Below are 17,977 nucleotides of genomic sequence, written 5' to 3'. Positions count from 1 at the left end.
AAATAAATAAATAAAATCATTTAAGCTTCTACTTTAAGAATTTAGAAAAAAGTGCAAATTAAACCAAAAACAAATAGAAATGAGAAAAAAGATAGAAACAGACATCAGTGAAACAGAAGATGGGCAATCAATAGAAAAAAACCTATGACACCAAAGTTGGTGTTCTGAAAAGCAAAAAAAACCCTACAAATGATTAATATCATGAATAAAAGAATGCACATCACTATAGATCTTATAGACATTAAAAGAATAACAGCATATTAAGCATTTGAAATCATCCAACATACCTCTTCGAAGGAATATTTTTCTACAGTATGAAGAGCATCTTGTGTCTCATTCCACCCTCCAACAGAATAGATACAGTCATTGAGTGCAGCCACACCAAGATATGCTCTCCTGGTTCCCATTGGAGGAAGTGGAGACCAACGCTTAGAAAGTGGATCATATACTTCAAAAGAACGAAGCTCTATTCCTTCATTGCTGATGCCCCCAATTACATAAATTAAACCTGGAAACAGAATATTTTTGTTCAGATGCTACAGAAAATAGAATATAAATAATTATAAAAAGTAATAGTTGTGATTTATGTCTGCTATGCTGATGCCATATTTTAATATAAGGCTCACATTATCCTTTAAGAGAGAAATTGACTTCTGTCTAGTATATCATAGCTCACATTTAAGCATGTTACAAGAATTAGAGGTATAATTTAAAGTGGCATTTAAAGGGTGCCTGGTAGTTCAGTCGGTTAAGCATCCGACTCTTGATTTCGGCTCAGGTCATGATCTCAGGGTCCTGTGTCGTGCTCCACGCTAAGCATGGAGTCTGCCTAAGATTCTCTCCCTCTCCTTTTGCCCCTCCCCCCCATGCATGTGCTCTCTCTCTAAAATAAATAAATACATCTTCAAAAAAAATTAAGTGACATTTATTTTTCAAAGAACTTATAATGCTATAACAAAACAGTCAGACAAGGTTTTCCCTCTTATTATCTGCTTGATGATCTCAAGTTCCAGAACCACTGCTACCATGAGGTAAAAAAGGAAAGGGAGGGTGATTTTTTTTCCCCCTAAAAAAAATGCCATGCACTTAAACTGGGAATGATATGGCCTCGTTTGGTGACAGCCTACCTGTTGCTCAAATGGATATAGAGAATTGAATTCAAATTAGAATAGTTATATGGCTAGATTAAGGTATTCAGGATCAATTACCAGATTACAATAGAATATAATTCACAGTGAGTTTCTTATTAAATTTGATTTGAAACTAATGGTTCTGACAATCTACAATGAGGAGCTATGTTATAAAGAATGGCATTTTAAGAAATGTGAGCTAAATGTCAGTGAACTTGGGTTCTAGATTCAGCTTTGCCAGTAACCAGCTATGGGAAAAGACAACTCACAACCTTCCTGATCTTCAGCTTGCTCATCTATAAATAAAGGGGTTGAAATAGATAATCTCCAAGATGCCTCTCTAGCTCTATGATTTTAGAAGATACAATACTGTGATTTATAAGAAACACATAATTGGGGGGCACCTGGGTGGCTCAGTTGGTTACGCATCTGCCTTTGGCTCAGGTCATGGGATCCAGCCCTGTGTGGGGCTCCCTGCTCAGCGGGAGTTTGCTTCTCCCTCTCCCTCTGCCCCTCCCCCTGCTCATGTTCTCTTTCCCCACCCCTCAAATAAATAAAGTCTTAAAAAATAAAATTATAATATATATATATATATATATATATATTTCTCATCTATATATGGTCTTCATCCACAATTCCTTGCTCACAGCAAAAACCCTTGGAATTTCCGAAGTGTTAAGAATGATCAGGGTTGTCTTTTTTTATGCTAATGAGGTAACTTTGGGAAAGCACTTAAGGATGGGGGGTGGTTGCCAAAGGAGCCAAAGCTATGATTTGAGTGTGGGAACTTTCAGTCTCGGCCCCTGACCTCTGGGGAGAGGAGAACGTGTAGAGGTTGAATCAATCACCAATGACCAATGATTTAACCACTCATGCCTATGTATAGTGAAGCCTCCATAAAAATCCAAAAGAAAGGGTTTGAAGAGCTTCTGGGTTGGTGAATACGTGGAGATATGGGGACAGTGGAGTATCTGGAGAGGGCATGAAAACTCTGTGCGCCTTCCTCATAAGGACTTTGCATCTCTTCCATCTAGCTGTTCCTGCATTGTATCATTTTAGTAGTAACATTTTCTCTGAGTTCTGTGAGTCACCCTAGCAAATTAATTGAACCTGAAGAGGAGGGACCATTAGAACTTCTGATCTATAGCCAGTCTATCAGAAGCACAGGTAATAGCCTGGGGAGGATGAGCGTCTTGTAGGACTGAGCTTCAGCCTGTGGAATTTGATGTTATCTCCAGGTATAGGTACATAGTGTTAGAGTTGAGTTGAATTCTCCAACACCCAGCTGGTGTTCTGAGAACCTCTTCTTGTTAGTAGGAGGGAAACTGCCCCTCACCCCATGTTGAAAACTAAGTCTCAGAACACCTAATTTATATGAGAAGATAAAAATAACAGATATAAAACAATTAGAGAACACTATAGTATTACACAATAGAATACAGTCTGTACCATGTAATTTGAACATTAAAATGCTAATGGAAATCTGAGAAGGTATTCACAAAGCAGAAAGAACTTGAGCTGGGAATAGCAGGTTGAGTTGTTACAACAATGAGCACACTGCTCACTACTCTACAGGTACATATAAATCTGCTCTCCAATTCTGGACCAAGAATCAGGTTCTACTTGACAGTGCTTACCAACTACTTCTCAGGATATAGTAGATGATTAAAATAATGTTTGTACACCATTTTAATATGTAGTACAACATTTTTCAAATCTGTCATAGCATTATATTCTGTGTGGACTGAATCAGAAGAGACAGTGAAGATTGTTTTTTATATCTTCTTCCTACTTAGAAATACTTACTAAGGGCTGTATGGGAGAGAAAGTGACAAAGATGGATGAAGGTTCAAATGCTTATTTTGCCCCAGTCAGGTATTTGTGCCTATCTGTAATTTTTAATTCTAGCTTTGTTTATTTTGGAAAAAAATGATTTTTTTGGCAATACAGAAATAAGAATATAAGAGGTTAAAACATATAAAATGTTAAAAACAATACTTCCATATTGTTAGTGTCAAGCATTCAAAACTAACAGAGATAAAATATAGTTTTGTGAAAATAAAGCTTCAAATTTAGTTTTTTTTTTAAGATTTTATTTATTTATTTGAGAGAGATAATGAGAGAGAGAGCACATGCGAGGGGGGAGGGTCAGAGGGAGAAGCTTCTCTCATTCTCTTTCAATAAATAAATAAATAAATCTTAAAAAAAAACTTTAAAAAATATATTTTTAGGGGAAAAAAGGGGGGGCACCTGGGTGACTCAGTCAGTTAAGCATCTGACTCTTGATTTCAGCTCAGGTCATGATCTCAGGGTTGTGAGATTGAGCCCTATGTTGGGCTCCATGCTGGGCATGGAGCCTGCTTAGGATTCTCTTCTCTCCCTCTGCCCTTCCCCCAAAAGATAAACAAATAAATTAAAATAAAATACATTTTCAGGAAAAATTTTTTAGAAAGCAATTACCTTGCATTTCACAACACCCAAAGTAGTAGCGTGACATAGCCATGTTGCCAACTACTTCCCACTTATTTTCATCAGGATCAAATCGTTCAATGGTGTTCCCTATCTCAGCTCCAACCCATCCACCTGTAACCAAATAGAAGAATGTCAATTCTGGATAAAGGAGTCTTATCTATGAAAAATACCTTAGAAAACATCTAATCTGGCAACTTTATATTGTGAATGATTATCACATGGACCAGAGGGTTATTTGTCCAAGATCATACAAAAAGTTAGAATCTGACTATAAAACTTGGATCTTAACTCTGCCTAGTTTTCATCAGAGATTTAAAAAAACAAAACAAAATAAAAACAAAAGCTCATCATATTGCTTAGGAAATAAGGTATTTTGCAAAACTACCTTTTGAAACAACTTCTGCATATTCAGAATGGCTATCCTAATCATAAGATTTAACTAGTTAGCTAAAGTACTTCACTGGACATCTTATCTACATTTTATCTCCATCTCCTTCTAAGAGCTCCATACTTGACAATATTCCCCAAGTAATTTAATTTTGAAAATAAAAATTTATAAAGCTGAAAAAATATAAGTTTCTTATGGGAGGGAAGGGAAATGTCTAAAGTAATTAGAATCTAAGAATTTAAATAATACTAGATATCCTTAAACCAAAAATCATAATTACCCAAAGCATAGATAGCCCCATAACACACACACACTCCCAAGCCACAGCGGGGGTGATTCATTGAAGCTACAGTTGTCCACTGTTTAGTAACTGGATCATAGCATTCAGTACAGTCAAAAATCATCGAATCCTTTTCACCTGAGTTAAATAAAAGAGACACATATCAGAAGGTTTAGTGATGCTAATAGCCTAGAACCATAATACAATATTCAGTAGCATTCTGTATTATCAGAAATTCAACTATTATGTCTGATTTTATACTATTCATTAAGATTAGTTTGCCCCATAAGTGTTATTATAAATCAACAGCATTGTCATTTATTAAAGCCCACTTAATGAAACATGGCATAATTTTCCTATTATCTATTTCTAATTCTACCACCCAAATAATCCGTGTAATTTTGGGGGATAAAATTTGTACTTTAACATTTCTATATTTTTTCTTTTTTTTTTTTTTTTTAAAGATTCCTGTTTATGTTTTCTTTTTTTTTTTTTTTTAAATATTTTTTATTTATTTATTAGAGAGAGAGAGAGAGCACAGGTAGGCAGAGCGGAAGGCAGAGGGAGAGGGAGAAGCAGACTCCCCGCTGAGCAGGGAGCCCGATGCGGGGCTCGATCCCAGGACCCTGGGATCATGACCTGAGCTGAAGGCAGACGCTCAACGACTGAGCCACCCAGGCGCCCCTATATTTTTTCATGTATTAATTTGGATACCTGGTCTGGTATAATTTGCATTTTAATGCAATCTTTACCTAGCAACAAAGAGAAAATAAAAATTTCTAAAAAGGTATCACTTAAAAAAGAATTTTTTAATTTATTTATTTGAGAGAGAGAATGAGAGAGAGAGAGAGAGAGCACATGATGGGGGGAGGGTCAGAGGGAGAAGCAGACTCCCTGCTGAGCAGGGAGCCCGATGCAGGACTCGATCCTGGCACTCCAGGATCATGACCTCAGCCGAAGGCAGTCGCTTAACCAACTGAGCCACCCAGGTGCCCTAAAAAATAATTTTAAAATAGACTCTACCTAGAAATAAGTCTAATCAAACATTGTACAAGACCTCTGGCAGATAAAATTTATAAACTTCATTTAGATAAAATTTTAAATTAAGGAATATCTAAGTAAATGAAGAGATATATCATGTTCATGAATTAGAAGAATCAATGTAAAGATGATCATCCCCAAACTGATTTATAGATTTAACATAATCCCAATTTGAAACACACTTTTTTTATTGTTAAAATACAAGTAACATAAAATTTACCATCTTAACCATTTTTAAGTGTAGAGTTCAGTGATGTTAAACACATTCATATTTTTGTGTAGCCATCACCACTATCCACCCCCAAAACTCTCTACATCTTGTAAAACTGAAACATTATACTGATTCAAACAGTAACTCCCCATTCTCCCCTCCCCCAGCCCCAGACAACCACCATTATACTTCCTGTCTTTTATGATTTTGACTATTCTAAGTACCTCACATAAGTGGAATCATACATTATTTTTATCTTTTTCTCGAACTAACATTTTTAAAATTTAAATTCAATTAATTAACATATATTATTGGTTTCAGAGGTAGAGGTCAGTGATTCATCAGTCTTATATAATACCCAGTGCTCATTACATCACGTGCCCCCTTAATGTCCATCACCAGTTACCCCTTCCCCCTACCCCTCTCTCCTTCAGCAGCCCTCAGTTTGTTTCCTACACTTACAAGTCTCTTATGGTTTGTCTCCCTCTCTGATTTCATCTTGTTTTATTTTTTCCTCTCTTCCCCTATGATCCTTTGTTTTGTTTCCTAAATTCCACATATGAGTGAGATCATATGATAACTGTCTTTCTCTGACTGACTTACTTCACTTAGCATAATACACCCTGGTTCCATCCATGTCATTGCAAATGGCAAGATTTCATTTTTTTGATGGCTGACTAGTATTCCATTGTCATACATTATTTTTAAAGACAGATTTGACAAAAGAAAACAAACAGATTTGATGAACTGGCTCTAAAATTTATACAGAAGTACATAGGGCCCAGAATAGCCAAGCACTCCCACACAAGAATAGTAAGGGGAGAAACTGTCCTATCAGGTAAGCTTATCAGACTTAAAAACAGACCTATAGTGATTAAGATAACGATACACAGAGAGACCAAAACAGAAAAGAAATTCTAGAAAGAGAGACCAACATATATGATTACCTGATATATGACAGAGTTTGCACTGCACAGCAATAGGGAAACAAAAGCTTTTTATGCTGGGATAATTGGTTATATCTATGAGGAAAAGATGAAACTGGTTCCCTACTCATTATCTAAAAACTCAATTCCAGGTGGATTGCAGACATACATTACAGACATACAGTTAGTTCTAAAACTAAAATTTTAGAAAATAATAAAGGTATATATCCTCATGACTTTGGAGTAGGGAAGGATTTCTTTAAAAAGATACTAGAAACACTAACCATAAAGGGAAAATAAATAATAATAGAGTTAGCTACATTAAAATGAAAAATACAGGTGCGCCTGGGTGGCTCAGTCATTAAGCGTCTGCCTTCAGCTCGGGTCATGATCCCAGGGTCCTGGGATTGAGCCCTGCATTGGGCTCCCCGCTCGGCGGGAGGCCTGCTTCTCCCTCGCCCACTCCTCCTGCTTGTGTTCCCTCTCTTGCTGTGTCTCTCTCTGTCAAATAAATAAATAAAATCTTTAAAAAAATAAAATGAAAGTGAAAGATGAAGCAGCAGAGTAGCAAAAGGCATTTGCAGCACATATAACATATAACTTTATGAGGGCCTGGAATCCTGAACATAGAAAACTACCGTGCAGAAAAGAATCAGCGCAGCAGGCCTGAGAATGCCTATCCTTAGAAAGGCCTGCTTGCAAGATTGACCTTTGGATGGAATCTGGAAACATACTTTGTAAACAATTCCCTACACTGATATAAAAATTTCCCTAAATAATAAGAGTGGCTTTTTGTAGTGATAAAAATGTCCTGGAATTGGGGCACCTGGGTGGCTCAGTTGTCAAGCGTCTGCCTTGGGCTCAGGTCATGGTCCCAGGGTCCTGGGATCGAGCCCCACATTGGGCTCCCTGCTTGGCAGGAAGCCTGCTTCTCCTTCTCCCACTCTCCCTGCTTGTGTTCCCTCTCTTGTTGTGTCTCCCTCTGTCAGATAAATAAATAAAATCTTTAAAAAAAATGTTCTGGAATTAAACAGTGGTAATGGTTGTACAACTTTATGAATATGCTAAAAACCACTGAACCATATACTTCAAACTGAATTTTATGGTATGTGAATTATATCTTAATTTTTAAAAATAGTATTTATTTTTATTATTTTTTTAAAGATTTTATTTATTCATTTGAGACACAGAGAGATACAGAGAGAGAGAGAGCATGAACAGGGGAGAGGCAGAGGGAGAGGGAGAAGCAGGCTCCCTGCTGAGTCAGGAACCCAATGTGGGGCTCGATCCCAGGACCCTGGGATCATGACCTGAGCCAAAGGCAGATGCTTAACCATCTGAGCCACCCAAGCGCCCCTAAAAATATGTAGTAGAAGGAAATAAACCAAATATTGTGATTATCTCTGGGTGATATGATTAGAGTATGGGTGATTTTTATTTTTTTCATATGCTTCAATTTCAGCAAAAATTTCTACTACAAACCTGAATTACTTTGATAATAAAAATTATCTTAAAATTACATATCACAAAATATCTTAAGATAGCAATATTGATATTATTAATAATAGTAGCCCGAGTTGAAGTGCCTGGCTTAGTTAGTAGAGCATGTGGCCCTTGATCTCGGTCATGAGGTTAAGCCCCACATTGGATGTGGAGACTACTTAAAAATAAATAAATAAATAATACTGAAGTCATAGCATTTTTGAAGATTTTTATTTTTTTTAAAGATTTTATTTATTTATTTGAGAGAGAGAACGAGAGACAGAGAGCATGAGAGGGAAGAGGGTCAGAGGGAGAAGCAGACTCCCCGCTGAGCAGGGAGCCCGATGTGGGACTCGATCCCGGGACTCCAGGATCATGACCTGAGCCGAAGGCAGTTGCTCAACCAACTGAGCCACCCAGGCGCCCTGAAGTCATAGCATTTTTGAAGGGTGCCCATAAGTATTTCTGTGGCATGAGGAAAGGGGACACATATATATGAAAGTGTCACACAGGACACTGTGACCCTATGTTAAACAGGAGAGTTCATGCAATGAAACTATCCATAATTGCCAAAGTGTATATAAAAAGAGCTATGAGAGTTTTAGTCAAAGATTATATAGAATCATGGTCTTTATGCTGACAGAAAGTTATTGCTTAAAACTCTTATTTCTTTGTTGGGATTTCTGGATTCACCATGGCATTTATTGATTTAATGAACTGAGTTCTTTTTCCTTTTAAGATTTTATTTATTTCATTTGAGAGAGAGAGAGTGCACATGGGGGGAGGCATAGAGGGAGAGGGACAAACAGAGTCTGCACTGAGCAGAGCCCAGCGTGGGGCCCGATCTCACAACCCTGAGATCATGACCTGAGCCAAAATCAAGAGTCAGCTGCTTAACTGACTGAGCCACCCAGTTGCCTCTTAATGAACTGTTTTTAAGGGACAATTATGTTCCCTCCAAAAGAGAAGTAAAAACCAAATATTCTCTATATCTCTCTCATCTTAAACTGACAGTATCATAGTCAAAAAATAGTAATGGCATTTTCTTTTCTTTTCTTTTTTTTTTTAAGATTTTTTATTTATTTGACAGACACAACGAGAGAGGGAACACAAGCAGGGGGAGTGGGAGAAGGAGAAGCAGGTGTCCCACGGAGCAGGGAGCCCGATGCGGGGCTCGATCCCAGGACCCTGGGATCATGACCTGAGCCGAAGGCAGCCGCTTAACTGACTGAGCCACCCAGGCGCCCCAAAATAGTAATAACATTTTCAAGAGGTGCCTGGGTGGTGCAGTGGGTTAAGGGACCAACTCCTGGTTGTTCAGGTCGTGATCTCAGGGTTGTGAGATCAAGCCCTACATTGGGCGCAGCACTGAGTCTGCTTGAGATTCTCCCTCTCCCTCTGCTACGCCTCCGCTAGTGCTCTCTCTCAAATAATGAATAAATCTTAAAAAAAATTTTTTTTATATACAACTTTTTGTGTTTTAGACTAAACCATAGAAATAAGGCATAATGATTAGTTCTAAGGGTTAGAGAGGACCTGCCTAGGCTTGTTGCTATAAAGACAAATTATACAGAAGTAAATATTGATATAAAAGTGTTAACATTTATTTCTCTTTAGATCCTCCTCTGATAATTAGTTCCCTCCAACAGTCAAAACTCCTTTTATTTAATCTTAATAATTTTATAATTCATAATAATAGTTTCAGAAAACAGTGATTTCAACCAAGAAGTATATCCCAATGTCTAGATGACTTAGTTTTTATAAATCTCATTGTCCAGGTAACTATGTTAATTAAATACAACTTCCAGTATGTGAAATTAAATTTCAAAATTAAAACAATTTTTATCAAACATTTGGTGCCACACTTTATAAACAACTTTTCATCAAAATCAAACCTAAGTATTCTGCCTTGGGATAAATCACAGTATCCCTCTGGTCTGAAACATTCAATTATCTTATTTCCTCTTTCTTTTTTCATTCATTTATTCATTAAATATTTATTGAGCACAATCATATCTATGTATACCCCACAGTACCTAACAATATATATGTCATATAAGAATGCAGTCAACTTATAGCTAGAGACTAAAAAGGGAAAGAAGACATTTTCATTATTACCTCCAATAGCATAAACCATCCCTCCCAGAACTGCTACTCCCAGCCCGCACCGAGCCTGATGAAGTGAAGACACAGTGGTCCAGTACTGGCTAAAGGTGTCAAAACGTTCTACACAGCTGAGGGCTCTGCTATCACTCCAACGTCCCCCCTGTAACCGAGTATATCCACCTGAATGAAGGAAAGGAGATACACGGCAAATCACATACTGCTAAATATGGAAATGATAGTAATGAGAAAAATCTAGCCCTCTACATCTAGACATTCAGTCAATAACTCTTTCATAGCCAGAAATAAGTGCTTTAGAGCCTGCCACATATACATATATTATTCTTAAATACACCAAGTCCTGAAAGATGATGGCTTAAATGCAATGAGGTTAACCAGTGTTCTACCACCTGGTTTTGGTTATAATAGAATGTTAGATAAAACATAAAAGGAGCTGGTTATCTGTCTAGTTAGGAAGTCTCATTATGACTTCTATTAGTATCTTTTTCAATTAAAAATAGTTGAAACCCTTGTTTAACTGCACATCCCATCAGTAAAAAAATTGTAGCATGCACTCAAAAATTACATATTTATATATTATAGCGTACATGAAATCATACATATAATTACATACAGATTATAAATTATGTTATGAAGTATATATAAAATATGTATGTAAATTTGGATAATTTGTCTATATATACATCACATATTAATAAGACTTAATGTTTTTTAAAATAAAAAAGATGTTTTAATATGTTCACCTGATTCTTCTGTGGATTATCCTGTATGCCCACATTTTAGAGACCACTGGTTCCTATAATCCCTAATCATCTAAGACACCATGAATAGTTAAAAATGTTGAGATTTTCCTTATTTTTCACTGGAATTCACATTTTTAACTTTTGAAGCAATATTTCATAAATCAGTTATTTGACACTAATTGGACGATCTAAGAACCCAACAACTTATATCACAGAATAATAGATGTCAAATAAATAGCTATTTATTCTTAGATGTAGCCACTGTATTAAACATAATTAATTAATCTGTAGCCTCTATGTGAAATTAAATATGCCTATTTGACACACTTGCATATTCTGATGTGTAAAACAATAACAACAAAATATTCAAAGGTTTTACTCCTAAAAATAAAGATTATTTGTATCACTTTTTAAAAGGTTCTCACCTACTGCATACAGGTACTTTCTTGCTTTCTTCCGAGGCCGAACTCTAGATGTCTGCAGAAAACTACAAAACTTGTTCTCTTTGGGAGATTTGCACACCTCACAGTACTCTTTCAAAAGTGTTTGCAATGCAACACGAAGATTAAAATCGGATACTCCTAAAGCAAGTTTGACAAGAGACTGTTTTAATCAACTTTTAAATAATATTGAAAAGACATGTTCCCATAAAGATAGACCATATTTATCAAAAAATAAAAACTCCTCATCAGGCAATTGCAATTGTTTCCTACAATACCAAATATTATTTTTCTCATTGTTATTAAAGAATATACTTTCCTTAAATCAAAAATTGTTTTTAACAATATGTTTCATAATATCTAATTTAAAAACACATGTGTGAGGATTTCTAAACAAAGATGGCAAGGTAAAATAGGACCATGATTATCCAACAAAATGGAAAAATAAAATAGCCCAATATTCTATACTTATGACTTAATAACAAAAAGATAGGGGCGCCTGGGTGGCTCAGTCGTTAGGCGTCTGCCTTCAGCTCAGGTCATCATCCCAGGGTCCTGGGATCAAGCCCCGCATCGGGCTCTCTGCTCAGCGGGAAGCCTGCTTCTCCCTCTCCCACTCCCCCTGCTTGTGTTCTCTCTCTCACTGTCTCTCTCTCTCTGTCAAATAAATAAGTAAAGTCTTTTTAAAAAAAATAACAAAAAGATATAAAATCATGTTATGTACTTTAAAAAAGGATAGTCAGTGCAAGAAACAAAAGATTCCAGTGGGATGAGGTCCATCTCCTAAAACTTTGAGCATGATTGGGTAGACTGTTTCTGCTCAAAGATGCTTAGCTAAGGTGAAGTGGGGATGAAAGTCAACCTATGTCCACTTGCAAGCTATAAGACCTGGCTTCTTGAAAGGGATTATTTTCTAATTTACACAAAGACACCATATATGCTAGCAAGGGACTGTCTCCAAGCCTTGTCCCTATATCCCAGAAGCAATATTGAGGAAACAAGGTCAACTAAACAAATCTTGAGAATTCTCACTAATGACTAATAATTTGGAAAGGCAGAATGAGCAGGTAAGAGGTAGAACTGAGAAGTCAAACAAAAAACCATTACAAGAAATCCTTTAAAGAACCATCAGTAAAGACAGAATCACCATGGCTTGCCATTTAACAGAGCACAGTACTAGCCAAAGTCCACACTAGTGAGACACATTCTTAGCTGGGTTAAGTAAGCCCTGACACAAGATCAATAATAGGATCTTAGAGAAAGCTCAGAGCCCAGGTCCCTAAGCAAATATCTAAGCCTTAGCAGATCTCTGTTCTTCCACCACCTTCATACCTCAGGCTAGAAAGAAGTGGCGAGAACACAACACAGTCCTCAAATTTTAGCTGGAAGTTACATTAAGGTAGATAGAAAGGGTGTCAAGGAGAATTAGCTTTTGCATTATCAGAGTAAACTAGTTTGAAGAGAGTTGCCCATGTTATATATGAGCATTATATCAATAAGTAACAATACAACTATTAAAATATCCCAGGAAAAAGAAGAGAAAGAGACTGCAGAATTCATTCTAGAAGAAAACGTTAGCCACAAACAGAAACAGACTTGTCATACATGCTTCACAGGATAGAATTACTTAAAAGGTTAGATCTGGGGCACCTGGCTGGCTCAGTTGGTAGAGCATGTGACTCTTGATCACAGGGTTATGAGTTCAAGCCCCACACTGGGTGTGGAGCCTATTTAAAATAAAAATTAAAAAAAATATATAGATCCTATTAAAAAAAAAGAGCTCAAAGGCAGAATGAGATGCCTTGCTAAGGAAACAAAGTGAGAACTTGAAATGATAGTATTACAGACTTAATAAACTAGAAACAAGGAAAACAATAGATATGATGAAAAATCAGGGTGCCTGGGTGGCTCAGATGGTTGGGCGTCTGCCTTCGGCTCGGGTCGTGATCCCGGGGTCCTGGGATCGAGTCCCGCGTCGGGCTCCCTGCTCAGCGGGGAGCCTGCTTTTCCCTCTGCTTCTCTCTCTCTCTCTCTGTCTCTCATGAATAAATAAATAAAATCTTTAAAAAAAAGAAAAATCAAACCACCAATTTGGAGTAAAGACTTGAGAAAACAACTGTGAATACAGAACAAAAGAAAATATTTTAATATTAGAAGATGATAAATATGAAGGACAAAGAAGTTCCGATAAAATGATGAAGTCTGGAGCTCCTGGGTGGCTCAGTCAGTTAAGCATCTGACTCTTGATTTCGGCTCAGGTCATGATATCATGGTCATGGGATCAAGCCCTGCGTCAAGCTCTGGGCTCATCGTGGAGTCTGCTTGTCCCTCTCCCTCTGCTTCTCCCCCTGCTCGTGTGTGTGCCCTCTCTCTATAAAGTAAATAAATAAAATCTTTAAAAAAAGGATGAAGACTACCAAATGAAGCATTAGAAGTACTGAGAAATTTCATTCAGGAAGATTTCCCCAAAATGAAGGAAAAACTGAACCTTTAAAAGGAAAGGGTATATAATTATACTCTAATGAAAAATGACAAACTTTAACACAAATCAAGAATAAAGATAAATAGGGGCGCCTGGGTGGCTCAGTCAGTTAAGCGGCTGCCTTCGGCTCAGGTCATGATCCCAGGGTCCTGGGATCGAGCCCTGCATCGGGCGCCCTCCTCTGCAGGAAGCCTGCTTCTCCCTCTTCCACTCCCCCTGCTTGTGTTCCCTCTCTCAGTGTCTCTGTCAAATAAATAAATAAATAAGTCTTTAAAAAAAAAAGGAATAAAAATAAATAAAATGCCATTATCATTTCCTACTAATTTGAGTGTCATATTTCAGAGAATATAGTTTTATAGTTGCTTCCTGAAATAATTGATCAGTTATTACTAATAAAAACAATGAGAACTAAGGTTTTGAAACAATGAGCCTATTCTCACAGTTCAAAAGCACATCTGGGAGCACCTGAGTGGCTCAGCTGATTAACCACCGACTCTTGGTTTCAACTCAGGTCATGATCTCAGGGTCATGAGATTGAGCCCCAAGTCAGGCTCTGTGCTCAGCTCGGAGTCTGCTTGGGATTATTTCCCCTTTCCTTTTCCTCTCCCTCCCCCCTGCTCCTCCTCCCCCACCCCAGTTCTCTCTCAAAATAAAATCTTTAAAAAGAAAAAAGTACATCTGGGTGCTAGGGAGGTGGGTGGGGGGACAGGTTAAATAGGTGATGGGGATTAAGGAGTGCACTTGTAGTGATGAGCTCTAGGTCATGTATGGAAGTGTGGAATCTTTATATTGTACACCTGAAATTAATATTACCCTGTATGTTAACTAACTGGAATTTAAATAAAAACTTTTTTTTTAAAGTACATCTGGGTGCTAATCTTCTATGAGTTGATGCTAATAAATCTTTTGGAAAAAAAAGAATAACAAAATAATTCTTTAGCCATCTAAGCAGAAAAGGCAAATCATTAAAAAAAAAAGAAAGGACTATGTCATAAACTTTGATTGGGGGCAGGGAGAAATACCATGATAACTTAAGAATATTATGCCCCGGGGGGGGGCGCGGGAGCGGAGGTCTGGGTAGCTCAGTTGGTTAAGTGTCCCACTTTTGATTTTGGCTCAGGTCATGATCTCATGGGTCATGAGATCAAGCCCTGTGTTGGGCTCCACGCTCAGCAGGGAGTCTGTCTCTCCTCTCCCTCTGCCCCTCCTCCCCTACTTGAGCACGTGCATGTGTGTGCGTGCGCTCTCTCTCTCTCAATAAATAAATTAATAAATCTCAATTAAAAAAAAGAAAATATTATGCCCAGAGCACCTAGGTGGCTCAGTCAATTAAGTAACCAACTCTTGATTTCACTCAGGAGATCAAGCTCCGAGTCAGGGGCATGAGATTCACCTTTTCTCTTTCTTGGGTCTTCTCTTTATATGCACAGGTGTCCAGCACCTAGCTGGCCAAAGTGAGGGTTGATGGTTTTCACCAAGCAGCTGTATATCTGTTAGAAGCGTCAGAGAGATTCCATTTGTGATGATTTAAAGCTGAGACTTCTAGGACACTTCTGCTGAAATAGTACTTATAGGTAATGCCCACATTCATTTTTCTTAATGCCCATTGAAGGGTGGGGGCAGGGGGTGGGGCTGGAGGTGGGGGTTAAGGCGTATAGGGTTAAGCTGTAGAATGGGAGAAACCTGGGTTCAAGTCCAGGCTTTACACTTACTAAATATGTGATAGGGACAAACTACCCAATCTCTCTCCTTCAGTTTCCTCATCTGTAAAATAGAAATGACTAATAGTAAAACCTACTTTCTATACTGTGAGAACTAGGGGGCGAGTGGGGGCTCAGTCAGTTAAGCCTCGGACTCCTGATTTCAGCTTAGGTCATGATTTCATGGGTTGTGAGACAGAGCCCTGTGTTAGGCTCCTCCATCAGCAGGGAGGCTGTGATTCTCTCTCTCTCCCTCTGCTCCTCCCCCTGCTCACAGGCACACACACGTGCTCATTCTCTCTCTCTCTCTCTCTCAAGTAAATAAATAAAACCTTAAAAAAAAAAAAAGAATATTATGCCCATCCATGGGGTGTCTGGCTGGCTCATTCAATAGAGCATGCAACTCTTGATCTCAGGGTTGTAAGTTTGAGCCTCCTGTTGGGTGTAGAGATTACTTTTTTTTTTTTTTTTTAAGATTTTACTATTTATTTATTTGACAGAGAGAGAGAGCATGAGCAGGGGGAGCGGTAGAGGGAGAGGGAGAAGCAGGCTCCCCACTGAGCAGGGAACGCAATGCAGGGCTCGACCCCAATGCAGGGCTCTACCTCAATGCAGGGCTCTATCCCAGGACCTGAGCCGAAGGCAGACACTTAACTGACTGAGCCACCCAAATTTTAAAAATCTTAAAAAAAAAAGATTATTATGCCCATCCAAATTGCTGTTAACTTAAAAAAGCAACAGGCAGAAATTCTCAAATATGAAAAGAATTCAGGAAATAGAGTAATCACGAGCTTTTCTTGAAAAAAGTACTTGGTGATGAAATCCATCCAACCAGAGGCACCTGGGTGGCTCAGTCCTTAAGCGACTGCCTTCAGCTAAGGTCATGATCCCAGGGTCTTGGGATTGAGCCCCGTAGGGCTCCCTGCTCTGCAGGAAGCCTGCTTCTCCCTCTCCCACTCCCCCTTCTTGTGTTCCCTCTCTTGCTGTATCTCTCTCTGTCAAATAAATAAATAAAAATATTTTTAAAAAAAGGAAGAAAGAAATCCAGTCAGCCAAAAGACAAATCAAAAAAGAAAATTTGGGAATAAAAAGACTGAAAAACAGGGCACCTGAGTGGCTCAGTCGTTAAGCATCTGCCTTCGGCTCGGGTCATGATCCCAGTGTCCTGGGATCAAGCCCCGCATCAGGCTCCCTGTTCGGCGGGAAGCCTGCTTCTCCCTCTCCCACTCGCCCTGCTTGTGTTCCCTCTCTCGCTGTGTCTCTCTCTGTCAAATAAATAAATAAAATCTTAAAAAAAAAAAAGACTGAAAAACTGGTAGACAACATTAAATTCATTTAAATACAGAACAAAAGCACAGTGCTAGGGAAATCATGATTGAAAAAAAAATCTATATAAAGGTATAACCCTTGGGTGGTGGCATAGGAAGAAAAATAATAATGCTAATTACCTTATTTTTCTTAGTGGGTCTATACTGTTTAAAATTGAAACACAAGGGGAGCCTGGGTGGCTCAGTTGGTTAAGCAACTGCCTTCGGCTCAGGTCATGATCCTGGAGTCCCGGGATCAAGTCCGACACTGGGCTCCCTGCTCAGCGGGGAGTCTGCTTCTCCCTCTGACCCTCTTCCCTCTCGTGCTCTCTAATTCTCATTCTCTCTCTCAAATAAATAAATAAAATCTTAAAAAAAATTTCTAAAATTGAAACACAAAACAACGTATGTTAAAAATATTGGAATTAAAAATTAAAAATAATAAAAATAAAATTGAAACACAAATGAAACTTTTATTTCATCTTTTAATGATTTTCATCTTTTGTCCTTAACTCGATAAGAACTTTTTAGAATGAGTGTTTCCTGAGATAAAGAAACATTCATTGAAATTAGTTATTACTTCAGTTTCTTAACTTTTAATGAGATTTAAGTATGCTTTTTGTATTATAAATAGTATGTACAGAATGACTCTATTATTTTCTGTTTATTCATCCAACCATACATCCACCCATCATCCATCATCCTATACAGAGAGATCTAGAATGATGTTTACTAAATGTTAATCCTAACTGGTTATTTCTCAGTGGTGGATTTTGGGGGAATTTGTTGTTTTATTGTACTTTATTACCTAAACATTTATAAGAGGATGTACCATTTTTAAAAAGTAGTCATTCTCTAAAATGGCAAGAAATAGATTGTTATCATATAGCTAGTACTATTAAATTTCCTGAATTATTCCAGTGGTAAATACAAAAAAATATACCGGGAGGAAATCTACATATTTCACATAACATAATTTAACCATTTCTATTAAGTCTTTTGCTCTCTCTCTCTCTCTAAATTTTGTGGTAGTCTCATTATTTTTCTACATAAATTGCCCACCTTTTCTCTAATATGATCAAAAAGAAAGTTTCAAAGTTGAAATATATTAAAATCTTTAAAAAAAAAAAAATCCTCCATTTACTTCTCCCTGACTCCTTGCAGTTTTACTCCAGTGAAATACCTTTAGCTGACAACTATTGGGCATTCTAATAAGCAGTACAAGGTTTGAATATTATAACACTAAAAAGC

General features: G+C 37.6%; 1 protein-coding gene across 4 annotated transcripts in view; it reads right to left on the bottom strand.

Moving 5' to 3' along the window:
* IPP (intracisternal A particle-promoted polypeptide) overlaps positions 1–17,977 on the bottom strand; it is a 38,900-nt gene that overhangs the window by 11,577 nt on the left and 9,346 nt on the right. For 3 of the 4 annotated variants that reach the window (XM_025856788.2, XM_073902687.1, XM_073902686.1), the window contains exons 4-8: positions 11,223–11,378; positions 10,049–10,216; positions 4,271–4,408; positions 3,591–3,713; positions 288–508 (exon numbers count right to left, since the gene is read on the bottom strand). In XM_025856788.2, coding sequence (XP_025712573.1) covers positions 288–508; positions 3,591–3,713; positions 4,271–4,408; positions 10,049–10,216; positions 11,223–11,378 — 806 coding nt within the window. The remainder of the gene's footprint in view (positions 1–287; positions 509–3,590; positions 3,714–4,270; positions 4,409–10,048; positions 10,217–11,222; positions 11,379–17,977) is intronic. The other variant, XM_025856790.2, reaches the window with a different exon arrangement.

This window comes from Callorhinus ursinus, unplaced genomic scaffold, assembly GCF_003265705.2.
Source record: "Callorhinus ursinus isolate GAN/ISIS: 27379988/994484 unplaced genomic scaffold, GSC_fseal_2.0 scaffold18, whole genome shotgun sequence".
NCBI lineage: Eukaryota > Metazoa > Chordata > Mammalia > Carnivora > Otariidae > Callorhinus > Callorhinus ursinus.
The sequence above is the reverse complement of the archived record's forward strand: the minus strand, read 5'-3'. Positions and strand labels throughout refer to the sequence as shown.